Source organism: Oncorhynchus kisutch, linkage group LG14, assembly GCF_002021735.2.
Source record: "Oncorhynchus kisutch isolate 150728-3 linkage group LG14, Okis_V2, whole genome shotgun sequence".
NCBI classification, from domain to species: domain Eukaryota; kingdom Metazoa; phylum Chordata; class Actinopteri; order Salmoniformes; family Salmonidae; genus Oncorhynchus; species Oncorhynchus kisutch.
Window position 1 is genome coordinate 24,210,967 of NC_034187.2, and position 16,611 is coordinate 24,227,577.

Genomic DNA, 16,611 nt, shown 5'->3' on the forward strand with positions numbered 1-16,611 from the left:
TTTAAACGAGAGAATCACTGACATGATGTCAGCTGGTCCTTTTGTGGCAGGGCTGAAATGCAGTGAAAATGTTTTTTTGAGATTGAGTTCATTTGCAAGGCAAAGAGGGACTTTGCAATTAATTGCAATTCATCTGATCACTCTTCATAACATTCTGGAGTATATGCAAATTGTCATCATACAAACTGAGGCAGCAGACTTTGTGAAAATTAATATTTGTGTCATTCTCAAAACTTTTGGCCACGACTGTAGTGCTCATTTAAATGTCCTGTCTTTCAGCTATAGTAAAAACAACATATTTCAATAGAAACAAGATAATAATGTAATGCATGTAATACAAACAATAAGGCAGACTGACCTGTGAGTGTGGTGAGAACCAGCAGTACCCCCACCACCAGTCCCACCATTAGGGAGGTGTTGACACAGCCCTCCCCAGCCAGGAAGCAGCATGCCTGGGACAGAGATCAGTTGTTTGGTGCCAGTGGCAGCCCCAGCAGCTGAAACATTAACCAGAATCTCCTTTAACTAGTCATAAACTTCTCACTCACAGTTAGTATATGTGTGTGTGTGTATAGCTCCATTGGGTATGATAGCAGCAAGGGTTAGGTCTTCTACTGAGTAGTTGTCAGGGTGATGACATTCGCCCAGTCTGATGATGCGATCAGTGTAATACTGGGCCATTCCCTGGTCGCTGGTGACGATGACGTTGACACGCCCCCACAACCCCAACCGCTTCAGCTCTGACAGCAGCAGACCCACGTTGTCATCAACCTGTTAACACACACAAACTCGTACAGTAAAAAAAAAAACTGCAGAACTGAGCACAATATAATGCAATGTAATATTGTCCATGTTTGAGTTGATCAATTTTGTCGAGTCGATGACCAATGTTGGTCACCGCCATTCAAAGTGTGTTGCATTATGTGGATAAAAATTGTCAGACTTGTGCCACATTACGACTGCCTGAGCTTTACAATAACCATGTGATCAAACGTCATTACGTGAGTCGACTGCAAGTTTTTGAAGTTGATCTTCCCCAACTTCACAATGCAGCATCACCCTGCATTGTGGGAGGCTCTATTGTCAACCAATCATTAGTGTTTTTGTTTGACCCAAGCGAACGTGACCAAAGACGTGACTGAAACGAACTTGGACGTGATTGTATACAGTGTGGATATGTACAAATTGATGTGATATTTGAGTCTCTCTCTCTCTCTCTCTCTCACCAATTGATAGTTCAATGTACACATATATATTTACAGTTTGTGAGTGTGTGATATGGGGGAGTTTATTTTGACATTCCAATGAAAAGCAAGGGTGTGTGTCATGTTGCACTGAGCATTGCTGTTGGAAAACTACATCAGTGTCTGATTTTAGGCTGTCGCAGATGCACCTTCCCCAGAGTGCCGCGGCTTCGTCCACCAGAAGGGGTCGTTGTCATTGAAGGTGGTGAAGTCAAACACATTGCTAGCTACGACACCATGAGACTCTGCATACAGACCTGTCATATATATATATTACCAGGCTGTAATGGATGGGGAAGGTCTTGGTGATAAAGACATTAGTAATCTGTTCCACAAGGACTCCCTGTGAGTACAGAAGCTTTAGGTTGGATAGAAGGAACCGTCTGAGATAGTCAGCTCTGAAACAGTCAAACGACACCAACAACACCGCCGCCACTTTCTGTCTTTCCCAACGAAGCAGCCAATGAGGCGACGCTAAAGAGGAAGTACAGCAGCGCTAACATTCTAAGAGTGAATGAGTGAGTGAGACCAAATTAGTGTGGAGTACACACTAAGGTTAGAGTCCTTCGTTGAAAAAAATAAAGCGATCACCCCACCTCTGTTTTGGTATAAAGCTGAGGGATGGGCCTGGAGAAATGTGACCACTCAAATTCATAGACAGAGCTATGAATGCAAGGACTAACCATCCATGATATCAAAATGATAGTTTTAACAATGTTTTGAAGCTATAAAGTGTTTGTTTACAGGCATTGGAGTAAAACAAGCTTATATTTTGGGTAACATTTTGACTAACCTTGAGGCATTTATAAGTTATATTCTTCAAGAATCAATGGGTATCTGTCATTAATTTAGAAGTTTAAGAAAATGTATGTAACAACTAACTATTCTAGCTTTAAAACCAATAAAGCCTTTATATGGCCGTGTTCAAGGTGACTTACGAAAGCAGACGGAAGTCGATGACTGCAGTCGGGGGAGGTGCAAATGCTTCAACTAAAAGTCCAAACAAACTTTGTGATGGAAAAATACCAAATTATGGTTGTGGAGTATATACCAATAAAGCCTTTAGCTATAATATATTGTTATAAAGACGTATAATATACATGTATTTCAAGATGACATTTCTGAAAAGCTTCCTCTCCCTGAGGGAGACGCTCTGTAACGGCTGATTTCTTCCTCTGAAGAGGTGTAGCAAGGATCGGACCAAGATGGGGCGTGGTAAGTGTCCATCTTTTAATAAGAAAAACTCAACATGAACACAAAATACAAAAACAATAAATGTGACCAAACCGAAACAGTCCCGTGTGTCACAAACACTGACACAGGAAACAATCACCCACAAACCAACAGTGAAAAACAGGCTACCTATGTATGATTCTCAATCAGAGACAACTAACAACACCTGCCTCTGATTTAGAACCATACTAGGCCGAACACAGAAATAGAAAGTCATAGAAACACAAAACATAGACATCCCACCCCAACTCACGCCCTGACCATACTAAAATAAAGACAAAACAAAGGAAATAAAGGTCAGAACGTGACACTCTCCCATGTCCAAATGCAATTTCCAATTCTCCTAAACAGAAAAGACTTCGAAGACAAAACTTGGTGAGCATAGGTTTGGACTAATGGGCTGTTAGCCCAGAAACAAGATGGTGTCGAGGCCTCAACGCTTTTTTGAGTTCAGGCCATTTTTCTGGGATTATAGGTCAAAAACAAAAATAAAGCGCTAATTTGACCACTTCACGTCAAAGTACATGAACCTACGGTGTCTGGAAAAAAAGAACCAGCCATTTATCTATTGTACTTGACGAGAAATCGTACAATGTACAATTGGTGATGGTCAAAGAAATTTTCATTTTTTTTCAAAAAAGTTACAGATCCAGTTGTTCAGTGGAATCCGTTAAGGTGAGTTTCGGAGCTCTGCGAGATTTCTGTGATTTTCTGAAATCACACACACTCATTCAACCCTCTGTAAATCAGTCAGTTCTTAACGTAAAGACTTAAAACTCAACATTCTGTAAGAGACTACCCCAAGGAGGGGGTATATATGTTTACTTTTAGCTTCCTGTGCCAACTGGAAGTGCCAACTGGAAGTGCCTTTAATTGGGGTCATAGGGCCTGTTTTGAAGGGTTAAAATAGTCACATCTTTACAAAACTTCATATGTGTGATTAGGCAACACTCATGAACTGTCGTGTCTCCCATCAGATTTCCAAGAAAGGCTCACACACACACACACAGCAAGGACGAAGCGACAGTGTGGGTCTTACAGACACACAGAACCTGCAATAGTTACCTTCGTTCGATCTATCAAAGAACCGTCAGACCTAGAGCTCTGAAACTGTAGAAACCTGTTCTCGAGCTCAAGTTGATAGTACGTGGTGAGTTATGTGACTCTAGAAGGTTCTCAGACCAAGAAACAGCCTCGTACATTTGCAATAACTTCAATTCATTTTGACCATCACGAAAATGACGACATTTAGAAAAGTCGCAAGACCTGGTGCATTGAAACCGCCTCGGCCCATAGAGATGGACCCCAATGTTGGAAAAATTAGATTTTCAGCACCAATTAAGGTTGTTGCTGTGGCACCAAATGACCTATCGAGCCGAAACTCGGGATTTGGGGTCACCTCACATAGGCCTACATATAATGTCAAATCTGGACCTGCAGCTAGAACGTAACTATGTGTTTTACGTTTTTATTGTTGTTTAAACTGAAGGCGCTGTGAATTATGAGCCTGCTCTGAAATATATGATAGTTGGCTTCTAAACGAGTTGGGAAAAGTGGATTTGGTGTCAGATGGTATCAGTTTGGTGTCAGAATGATATCTAATTGACTGATGGACGGTGACTTGCTGGCTGACTTTTGTATATTTGAAATATGTTTAAACAGTGATGAACCATCACCAAAATGACAGACTGAAATCAACACTAAAAATGGCATCACCATAGTCTCTAGGCCGTGCCAAGTTCAACAAGACGCCCCACTTGATTGTAGCTCGCTCTGAGCGCAACGACCATTAAAAAAAGTAGGCAAAAAATGAAGCCTGTCCCTAAATTTCAGGTGCTTTTGGGGGACAATCAAACTGTCTTCGATAACCGTTAGGGTTAGAAGGACAATTCAACCACATGAATGTTCCTAAGGTCCTCCCGATCTGTGCAAGCCTAACCTTGACTGTGTGGCATTAACCCTTAACAGTGAAAACAGGGTTTTTATCATCTAACAGTTTACAATGACATCTCTCCCCATAGGAATAAATTGCCTGCTCCCCTAAATTCAACCTGAAGCCTATGTGGTTTATGAATGCCAAATCAAACTGTCTTCGATGACAATCCATCAGGACACTATGAGGACTACTTGTGTTGATTCTAAGCTTCCTGGAGCAACCGGAAGTGATTAAAATCTCACTAAAAGTGTTTTGCCATACCCAACCTGCAGTTTGTGAGAAATAGTGCATTCAAGCCTGTTCTTAATGTAAAGACTTAAATCTCAGGATTCTATAAAAGCCTACCCCAATGAGGATATGTGTTTACTTTCAACTTCCTGTGCCAACCGGAATTGCCTTAAATTGGGGTCACAGGGGCTGTTTCGAATGGTTAAAAAGGTCAGATCTTTCCAAAACGTCATATGTGTGATTAGGCAACCCTCATGAACTGTAAAGCAGTCATTTCTCCCAACAATGTCAAATAAAAAAATTATCTCACACACACACACACACACACACACACACAAAGGATGGAATGACACAGTGCGTGGCTTAAAGACACACAGAGTCGGCAATGGCATTACCATAATCTCAAGTCCGTGCCGAGTTCAACGAGATGCCCCGCTTGACCGTAGCTCGCTCGGTCTAAGCGCAGCGACTGTGAAAAAGATTAGGCCAAAAATTAAGCCTGGCCCTAAATTTCAGGTGCTTTGGGGTGACAGCGGGGGAACCTGCAGTTTGTGAAAATCACTGCATTCAACCCTGTGTAAATCAGTCAGTTCTTAACGTAAAGACTTTAAACTCAGGATGCTGCAAAACGCCTACCCCAATGAGGATATATGTTTACTTTTAGCTTCCTGTGCCAACTGGAAGTGCCTTAAATTGGGGACACAGGGGCTTTTTCGAAGGGTTAAAATAGTCACATCTTTCCAAAACTTCATATGTGTGAATAGGTAACCCCCATGAACTGTAAATCAGTCATTTCTCCCATCAGATTTCCATGAAAAGCTCACACACACACACACAGCAAGGACGGAGTGACATACGGAGTGGCTTACAGACACACAGAGCCTGCAATAGTTACCTTCGTTCGAACTATCAAAGAACTGTCAGACCTAGAGCTCTGAAACTTTAGAAACCTGTTCTAGAGCTCAAGTTGATAGTTCGTGGTGAGTTATGTGGCTCTAGACGGTTCTCAGACCAAGAAACAGCCTCGTACATTTGCAATAAGTTCAATTCATTTTGACCATCACAAAAATGACGACATTTAGAAAAGTCCTAGAGTCGCAAGACTAGGTGCATTGAAACCACCTCAGCCCATAGAGACGGACCCTAACGTTTCTGTCCGATAGCTCATTCAAGGACCCAGTAGCAATGCCCGGAAAATGTGCATTTTCAGCACCAATTAACCTCTCTGGGATATGTGGGATGCGTCCCACCTGGCCAAAAGCCAGGGAAAATGCAGAGCGCCAAATTCAAATAAATTACTTTAAAAATCTAACTTTCATTAAATCACACATGCAAGATAGCAAATTAAAGCTACACTTGTTGTGAATCTAGCCAACATGTCAGATTTCAAAAAGGCTTTTCATCGAAAGCAAACGATGCTATTATCTGAGGATAGCACCTCCGTAAACAGAGAGGGAAACGCATATTTCAACCCTGCAGGCGCGACACAAAACGCTGAAATAAAAATATAATTCATACCTTACCTTTGACGAGCTTCTTTTGTTGGCACTCCAATATATCCCACAAACATCACAAATGGTCCTTTTGTTCAATTAATTCTTTCGATATGTATCCAAAATATCCATTTATTTGGCGCGTTTGATCCAGAAAAACACCGGTTCCAACTTGCGCAACGTGACTACAAAATATCTCAAAAGTTACCTGTACATTTTGCCAAAACATTTCAAACTACTTTTGTAATACAACTATAGGTATTTTTAACATAAATAATCGATAAAATTGAAGACAGGATGATCTGTGTTCAATACAGGAGGAAAACAATCTGTAGCTAGCTTTCTGGTCACGCACCACTATCTAACAGCACACTTCAAGTGACCCTCGTTCAAGTAGGCCGTACTTCTTCATTACACAAACGAAAAACCTCAACCAATTTCTAAAGACTGTTGACATCCAGTGGAAGCGATATGAACTGCAAGAAGGTCCCTTAGAAATCTGGATTCCCAATGAAATCCCATTGAAAAGAGTGACCTCCAAAAAAAGAAATCTGAATGGTTTGTCCTCGGGGTTTCGCGTGCTAAATATGTTTTGTTATACTCACAGACATGATTCAAACAGTTTTAGAAACTTCAGAGTGTTTTCTGTCCATATCTACTAATAATATGCATATCTTGTCTTCTGGGAATGAGTAGCAGGCAGTTGAATTTGGGCATGCATTTCAACCAGACGTGAAAATACTGCCACCTGTCACCAAGAAGTTAAGATCGCTGCTCGAGCTCCAAATGACCTATAGAGCCGAAACTTGGGATTCGGGGTCGCCTCAGCTAGGCCTACACATAATGTCAGATCTGGACCCGCAGCTAGAACTACATGTTTTATGTTTTTATTATGGTTTAAACAGAAGGTGCTGTGATAGTTGGCTTCTAAACGAGTTGGATAAAGTGGGTGTGGTGTCAGTTTGTAGCAGTTTGGTGTCAGATTGATATTTAATTGACTGATGGACGGTGACTTGCTGGCTAACTTGTGTCCATTTGCAATATGTTTAAACAGTGATAGACCATCACCAAATTGACATTCTGAAATCAACACAAACAAGTGATGGAGAGAAACCAGAATCACTGCCCAGCCATCCCGAGTTCATCGGGCCAGTCAATTTCGCATTCCTGCAGTATTTTTGAGCATGTCAAATTCGTGATGGTAAATGCCCATTGAAACATATTGCAAATGGACAGCTGTGCACCTGGTGATTGGAATGGGTTACCAGGAGCACATTTTTTAAATGGTTTTTAATGCCTTTAGGGGGAGAAAGGGGTCTACGGTTGGGTAGGGAGCAACCCCCACCCGTGCCCATCAAATAGGGGGGCACCTCTGGTCATTTTGGACGTTTTTTTTTAATTTTTATTAAAAAACAAGTCCCACTTCTCCCTCATCATACATGACAAATAGACCATCTAGGTTGATTCATGGCTTAACGTAGTGCTATATATCATTTGGGCAGTTTAAATGCCATTTGGACATGGTTCACTGACTTTTGGGTTTGGAAACCGACTTCCTATGATCGTACATGGCAAATCGACATAACATCCTGATTTGGCATTTTCCATACTTTCATATTGCATTTGAACATTTTTTATGGCATTTGGCAATGGTTCACTGACTTTTGACTTCGACCTTTGACTTCCTATGAAATCATATTGCAAATGGACAAAACATGCCTTATGGACAAGTAAAAAAAATATGACAATAAAATATGACAAAAGTATGTTCATACAGTTCTTATACATGTATAATTGACAAACGGTCCAGAAAGCACTTTTTTAAGGGGGTGATAAAGTTGGTTTTTTTTATTCTAATTTTCAAAATTTGACCCTTGGGTCTTGGGTTGATGTGCATTTGGAATATGAACATTTACTGTGGAGCGCGCTCACCATCTATTGGATTTTTGCTGTGTGGCACTTGGCATTTACCATATGAATTTGCCATAAGCTTTGAATGAAATGCTGGATGAAATGTATTGGACATCGTGTATATGTTTCGTATGGTGCCAATATGTTCCCATTCATTTTTGTCCATTTCAGGGGGGTCTTCGCTTACATTATATTGACAACCCCCACCACCACCACCACCACCACCACTACCACTACTACTGCTGCCACCAATGCACTGCCACCACCACCACCACAGCACATCATGTAGCTAGCTAGTGATTTTAATGACAGTTATAGCTCCCTACTAGCTTCAGAGAAATATAGCTACAACTGACGACTTTTTTCCAAACTAAAAGTTTGGTAGCTAACTTACTACCTCTGCCGGGTAGCTAACATTGGATGTTTACTAGCTAGCCAGCCAGCTGAAGGACTGCGCAAGATCGTCATACGCACCTTGTTAGTTTGTCAACAATTCCACAGCTTTCTCATTTGGTTTTAAATAGATCTGCTTTCACATCCATAGCTATCTACAATAGCTGTTGTCATTTCAATATCTTGACGATGTCGTAAAACGTCCTCAAAATAGAGGCGCTCCTTTTAACAAGCAGCTTGGTAAACCAATCGTAATATAGGATACGTCGACAGACGCATCACACCTACAACAGACGCTTCCTGATTGGCCCAGTGGACCGAGGGCTAATCTACGGGTCTCCTCTCCCCTTTCTGCAGCCTACTGGAGATACTCAATAGATTTTTATGCCTGGGGAATCTGGGTCCGGAAGTCCAGCTAATTTATATCTGAAAATTATGGCAATCATGTTCTCCTCCTCTCCTCTCCTCTCCTCTCCTCTCCTCTCCTCTCCTCTCCTCTCCTCTCCTCTCCTCTCCTCTCCTCTCCTCTCCTCTCCTCTCCTCTCCTCTCCTCTCCTCTCCTCTCCTCTCCTCTCCTCTCCTCTCCTCTCCTCTCCTCTCCTCTCCTCTCCTCTCCTCTCCTCTCCTCTCCTCTCCTCTCCTCTCCTCTCCTCTCCTCTCCTCTCCTCTGCTCTGCTCTCCTCTGCTCTGCTCTGCTCTATTCTCCTCTCCCCTCCTTGAGTGAACTCGTCCTCCAGGTTCAAAGTCCCCGGATAATCACAGCAATAAGTGTTGGTGGGGACAGACCGCTCATGTGCACACACGGCCCCCAGGTCATTTACAATCTCATCAACCTCCATCTCTCTCTCTCTTTTCCCCTCCCTCCCTCCCTCTCCTCCATGTCAGAAGCACCTGTTGCATCGTGGTGAGAACATGAACATGGAGCAGCAGAGTGAGAACATTTACGAGACTCCCCTGGACAGAGACTCAGACAGCCCAACGGAGGATACCTACCAGAACCAGACCCAGACCAGCAGTATCTACGAGACACCCAGTGACGTGGTGAATGATTCTGTTTACTGTGATGTGGAAGCACCCCAGGCATCCGGGAACGGAAACGGAGACGGTCTAACTGTGGAGTACGAGAACACCGGGAGCCTGAGAGAGGCACCTGCGGTTCCACTGCCCCAACTGGAGAGCAAGAGCAGCTCCTTCAGGTCCTCCAGCTCATCAGAAGACGAGGGAGAAAGGGAGAAAAAGAAAGAGAGTGAGGGGGATGAGAGGCTGGAGAGTGAGGAGGAGAAGGTGGAGGAGGAGAAGGAGGAGAAGAGGAAGTTGGAGAGGAGGGTTCTGCAGGCGAAGGTGAACACAGATGAAGCCTCTTCCCGGCGGTCCTCTTTGTCATCTTCTTCATCATCTATTTCTACTTCATCATCATTGTCAGAGCAGGGGAACCCTCCTGAGGAACCAATGCCAGTAGCAGATGGGCCAGTGATCTCACTCTTCGTCAGGGTAAGACAACATGGTAATGATATCAGGGTACAACGTAAAGATGTATGAGTTTAAGACCCAATTCAGTTGTGTGTCCCCACAAGGATAGTAAATGTCCCTACAAGGGTAGTAAAACAAGGAAGATAGAAGAACATAACGTGTCTGTGTGTGTGCGTATGTGTGTGTGTGGTGTGTATGTGTTTCATCATGCTCTGTAGACTGATATCAGAGTGGAGGTTGCCCTCTCAAGGTCATGTCTGAGATAAAGTGAGCTATAAAACACATCTACACACACACACACACACACACACACACACACACACACACACACACACACACACACACACACACACACACACACACACACACACACACACACACACACACACACACACACAGAGAAGCCTTGCACTTCTCTGACCGTTTAGGTGACATTACCACAGTCAGCAGTGTGTGTGTGTGTGTGTGTGTGTGTGTGTGTGTGTGTGTGTGTGTGTGTGTGTGTGTGTGTGTGTGTGTGTGTGTGTGTGTGTGTGTGTGTGGACTGTGTTTGTGTTTGTGTTTGTGTGAGGGGAGGGGGGGGTTGCCCAGATTCTAAATTTAAAATGAACTGACTGGAATTCCATCCCACCCCAATGACTCAACTGAGGGTTCCAGTAGCATGTGAATCCCCCTTGTGAGTGCATTTACTGTATGTGTCTGTGTGTTTATTTGATGTGTGTTTGTGGAGGGATATCACAGGTAAGGTCATCCTGCTTCCTCTCAAGGTTTGATTGATTTATTGATTAGGGCAGGTGTGAGTACAGGTGAGGCCTTGAGGAAGCAGAGTAGTTGATTTTCTGTTTGATGTTTTCTATAGTTTAAATAGTTTTATAATCCTCCTACAATCTGATGGAGCTCTGAAGTCCACTTCACAGGTTATCTATATTGGATTTAACACGACAACACACCTCAATAAATAACAACAGGGTCAGCAGTAAAACACATCCACACACACACACACTCACACATACACACACACCCTCCGTTCCCGACACCACAGGTGCGTTTGAGTTGAAGAGTGAGTCCCAAATGTCCCCCTACTCCTATTTTAGGGCACCACTTTTAGACTCAGGGGAAAAGGCTCTGGACAAAAGCAGTGCACTACAGAAAAAAGGTGATATCTAGAACCAAAAAGGGTTCTAAACGGGCTGTCCCCATTGGAGAACATTTTGAACAACCCCTTTTGGTTCCAGGTAGAACCCTTTTGGGTTCCACGTAGAACCCTTTCCAATGAGGGTTCTACATGGAACCCAAAAGAGTTGTACCTGGAACCAAAAAGGGTTTTACCTGGAACCAAAAATGATTATCCTATGGGGGACAGCCACATAACCTTTTTGGAACCCTTTTTTTCTAGGAGTGTACTGTATATAGGGGAAAGGGGTTCATTTCAGATCTAATTATGTTAATAAGGGAGGGAACCTGATCCATCCATACCTACCTGTACTCCTTTTCCCTACACTACACTACAATCCCAAAGCACTTCTCCTTTTCCACTCTACTGCTTTCCTCCTCTCCCCCTCTTCTTACTGACACCTCAACCCCCCGCCCCCTTGACTATTTTTGACCGACACACTCATTCAGACAGCTGGACTCAGAGTACAAATCAAAACAACCAGGGTACACACACACACAAACACATACACATACATCAAGAGACACGGTCAGGACAGAAGCTCTGACACACAAGCGCGCAGCACAGCAAGGAGTTGCTGGGTACAACAGGACAAACGTGACTGGGCCAGAACCCAGGCTGAGAACACAGACGGACAATACACACATACACACTTTTGCAGAAGATAACACACACCCGTTAGAGCAGTGGAGATGACTGACACGTCTGCAGTTGAAGAGGAGAAGGACCCTGATATTGAACTTTTTGTCAAGGTGGGGGGTGTGTGTGTGTCTGTGTGTGTGTATTTGAGGATCATGTCTTTCTGTTGTATGATTATCTGCTGCGTAGTGTGTGTGTTTTGTTGTTGTTGTTGTTTTCCCGTGGCACAGGGCCAGAGTAACCCAACACGCCTGCGAGTGTTTTCTCTGTCCCCTGTCCCCTGTCTCCCCTATACCTTTCTCCTCCTATTCTCTGCTGCCCCCTCTCTCTTTCTCTGTCCGACAGATCAGATCTACTGAATTATTTCTGGTCCTCTAAGCAGTGAAAGCATGAGGTTAACTGGTTAAATGGTTCAGTCATGTTGTGGCTCTAGTGTTGCCAGACTCATTCTTATGACACTCATTTATACTTATTCATAGCTCCCTGATATGCAGGTCTAATGAGGTAATGGTAGTTGGTATAGTGGGGTAGTTAGTATGAGGTAGATTTGGAGCATATGTTATGCTAAATAAACAAGGGATTTGCATTAGCGTTCATGTTACTTGCCTCCTGTCATTTTGAGGTGGGTAATGGACTGATCGGGGGTAGTTAGTGTAGTTGAGGGGAAGTTGTAGTAGGGGTAGTTATATTGTGGTGTAGCCTATATGTAGTAGGCCTTTTAATGGCTAGTTACCGGGCAGTGTGTGTAGTAGTAAGATAGTTTTAGGTTGATATTTAGCTGGTATATGAGGTACTTCTAGGGGTAGTTAGCTGATATATGAGGTAGTTCTAGGGGTAGTTAGCTGATGTATGAGGTAGTTCTAGGGGTAGTTAGCTGGTATATGAGGTCGTTCTAGGTGTAGTTAGCTGATGTATGAGGTAATTCTAGGGGTAGTTAGCTGTATATGAGGTAGTTCTAGGGGTAGTTAGCTGATGTATGAGGTAGTTCTCGGGGTAGTTAGCTGGTATATGAGGTAGTTCTAGGTGTAGTTAGCTGGTATATGAGGTAGTTCTAGGGGTAGTTAGCTGATGTATGAGGTAGTTTCTAGGGGTAGTTAGCTGTATATGAGGTAGTTCTAGGGGTAGTTAGCTGGTATATGAGGTAGTTCTAGGGGTAGTTAGCTGATGTATGAGGTAGTTCTAGGGGTAGTTAGCTGGTATATGAGGTCGTTCTAGGTGTAGTTAGCTGATGTATGAGGTAATTCTAGGGGTAGTTAGCTGTATATGAGGTAGTTCTAGGGGTAGTTAGCTGATGTATGAGGTAGTTCTCGGGGTAGTTAGCTGGTATATGAGGTAGTTCTAGGTGTAGTTAGCTGGTATATGAGGTAGTTCTAGGGGTAGTTAGCTGATGTATGAGGTAGTTTCTAGGGGTAGTTAGCTGTATATGAGGTAGTTCTAGGGGTAGTTAGCTGGTATATGAGGTACAGTAGGGTAGTTATAATGTGATAGTTGTTCCAGGGCAGTGTGTCCAGTGAGGTGTGTAATGGAAGGTTGATATATTATTCATGGTGTGTCTGGTGTCCCCTTACAGGATCCTCTTTCAGCCATCGCCATTGTGTGTGTGTGTGTGTGTGTGTGTGTGTGTGTGTGTGTGTGTGTGTGTGTGTGTGTGTGTGTGTGTGTGTGTGTGTGTGTGTGTGTGTGTGTGTGTGTGTGAGTGTATGTTGCCAGTCTGACAAGGTCTGAGTGTATAGGGCAGTGATTTTAGTAGCCTAAAGGTTACAGGTAGCTGTAGACATATCCTATTGTTTTGAGATCCATGCACAAATTGTGCAACTTGAAAAGGGTATGATACTGGCTCAAGAAATATTTCAATAACTGTATGTGTACTAATGTCTGCAGTGTGTGTGTGTGTGTGTGTGTGTGTGTGTGTGTGTGTGTGTGTGTGTGTGTGTGTGTGTGTGTGTGTGTGTGTGTGTGTGTGTGTGTGTGTGTGTGTGTGTGTGTGTGTGTGTGCGTGTGTGTGCAGGCAGGGAGTGATGGGGAGAGTATAGGTAACTGTCCGTTCTCTCAGCGTCTCTTCATGATCCTCTGGCTAAAAGGAGTCGTCTTCAACGTCACTACAGTCGACCTGAAGAGGTAAAACACACACGGACATACACACACTCTCAGATATACACTAACCCATCTGTGTGTGTTGTCCTATAGAAAGCCGGCTGACCTCCATAACCTTGCTCCAGGCACACACCCACCCTTCCTGACGTTCGAAGGAGAGGTGAAGACGGACATCAATAAGATAGAAGAATACTTAGAGGATATGCTGGCTCCACCCAGGTACACACACACGCACACACACACACACACACACACACACACACACACACACACACACACACACACACACACACACACACACACACACACATACACACACACACACACACACACACACACACACACACGTGCATACACACACACACACACACACACACGTGCATGCACACACACTGTAAAAAAAGTCTAAATAAGATTGTGTTTGTTAACGCTGGTGTTCCTCAGGTACCCTAAGCTGTCAGCTAAGAACCGGGAGTCTAATACGGCAGGAAACGACATCTTCGCCAAGTTTTCAGCCTACATCAAAAACATCAGGCCAGAGAACAACGCAGGTACACACACACAAACTTCACTGATCTAAGTGGGTTGCCTGGGTTTGTGTGTGTGCAGTAATGTGTGTGTGCATCCTGCAGTTCTAGAGAAAAGTCTCAACAAGGCATTAGCCAAGCTGGATGAGTTCCTTCTGTCCCCACTGCCAGAGGAGCTGCAGGATGGCAGAGATGTGGCAGAAGGGGGGTCTATACGGAAGTATCTAGACGGAGACACATTAACACTGGCCGACTGCAACTTGCTGCCCAAATTACATGTCGTCAAGGTATTATTCCTATTGTTATTATCCAACTACAGACAGAAAGTGATGATCAACCAATTACTGAAGTGGGCTGTATCAAGATACAGTATCTCTTTACCTTTGGTGTTTCATTCAGATCTGTTTGTGTCAGGCTGTCTATTACAGGATTTAGTGTTGTGCCCTAAATTCTTATGACCTCAAATAACACCTTCTGCCCATACAGGGCACCCCTTTTGGCCAGAGTCACCTATAGGTTTATATGGTTATGGTTACTGTATCCGAAGGGATTGTGATTCTCTCCTTGGTGTGTGTTCTGTCTCCAGGTGGTCGCTAAGAGATACCGTAACTATGAGATCCCTGCAGAGCTGCGGGGTGTATGGCGTTACATTCAAAATGCCTACAGGCGAGATGAGTTTACCAACACCTGCGCGGCTGATGCAGAGATAGAACTAGCCTATCAGGACGTGGCCAAGAGGCTGTCCAAGTGATAATGCCTGGAATCATTACTCTGTGTAGTTTTTTGAAATGAATCAAATCAGGTTTCATTAAATCCAATAAAATAAACCAGACTCAGTCATATAAAACCTATTTTAGTATATCCTGCTTTCTTTCACACTTCTGGACTTTTAGACTTTTACTCAAATAATCCTTTTTTTATATAGTTCCAGCTGTCCCACAAAAATACATTTTCAGAGCAAGGGTGGCGCAGGAAGATGATCAAGATGTTAATATTGCAAGATTAACTTAATTCAAGATATATGATCTTCGATCTTTATAATATGTTCATATTTGAACAGTTTTAGTACAGTAAATTGGAGCAAAGAGCAGTAACCGAGGATGAAGAGAAAGTGCTATTTGAATGGAAGAACCACAGTAGATTTCAATGAATGGTTGGTTAGTAGATGAATGAATGATAGGGCATGTGATTGTGAAGTGAAAGTGTTTTCCCAGACTGCACCATCCTGTGGTCACAGAGTTGTGGTCACAAAGTTTTCTTATAACTATACTGATTTGATCATAAGTTAACGAATGTTAATGAGTGTTATTGCTCTAATTTAAATAATAAATCTATTTTCTCATAAATTAGTTGGCTGGACTCTTTACTGTTACTCAAGTAATTGACATGCTCTTTCTTCTATGAATGATACCAAAGTAAACAAGTGAGTGTGGGAGGGTGCTTGCATACAGAAACCACATGCTCTCACCCTCTGCTGAATAAATAATGATGTTGTTACAATGTGGATGAGATGATAGTTATGACTGGACATGAGAGGAGAGGAGGGGACACAGAAACAGGCAGAGTGCCCTAACTTTACATTTATGCACTACAACATGCACTGAATCAGTGATTAATTTTGTTTTCCTGTGCCATGATTCTGGCATTGAACAAATCATCCTCGTGCTAGGCAGTTTCAGTGGTGCAGTACACTTAATTCATCTCAATTCAACTTGTTATGGAAAGATTTGAAACGTGTGATGGGGTTTAGAAAGGAAACACTTAATCCTCCCACATATAAACCTAACCAGTAAATAGCCGACTTCTGAGTAGCCGACTTCAGCACCATGGACAATGGAATGTATTCATTTGATGGCTCTGTTCTAATCAAATCGATACAATTTTATTTCATTTGGAACTGAATTTATCAAACCTGTTTTCATTAAACCAATCCTTTATTTGATTCAAATAATTACATATTATTCAATCCATTAGCTATTAATTTATCATTTTTTGTCATTTCATAGATAACTGTTTGGCATCAGACAATAAAATAAAACACAATCGACCAAACATACCTGATAACCGATAATAAGCCTACCTATAACCAACAATAACCATAAAATAACACTACATAACCATAAAACTCAAAAGTACATTTTGTATGAGTTCATAAAACACACACATAGAGCTACGTAGTGCATCTTAGTATTATTAATGGGAACAAATATAAATGTAAAGACACAGGTGTAAAGCACTAACCATCAGGTTTTGATTGATTCTTGATTGA

The 16,611-nt window shown here is 42.7% G+C and overlaps 1 protein-coding gene across 2 annotated transcripts; it reads left to right on the forward strand.

Annotated features, from left to right (window-relative positions):
• Positions 1–9,281: 9,281 nt before the first annotated feature.
• LOC109904142 (chloride intracellular channel protein 5) lies at positions 9,282–15,688 on the forward strand. Of its 2 annotated transcripts, none has more exons than XM_031788066.1 (6): positions 9,282–9,929; positions 13,730–13,839; positions 13,909–14,034; positions 14,260–14,366; positions 14,448–14,629; positions 14,929–15,688. In XM_031788066.1, exons 1-6 carry the CDS (start codon positions 9,351–9,353, stop codon positions 15,091–15,093), a joined length of 1,269 nt encoding a protein of 422 aa, XP_031643926.1. In that variant the 5' UTR covers positions 9,282–9,350; the 3' UTR covers positions 15,094–15,688. The 2 variants fall into 2 exon arrangements, with proteins under 2 accessions (XP_031643926.1, XP_031643927.1); XM_031788067.1 differs by lacking the exon at positions 9,282–9,929 and adding an exon at positions 11,525–11,834.
• Positions 15,689–16,611: the final 923 nt, after the last annotated feature.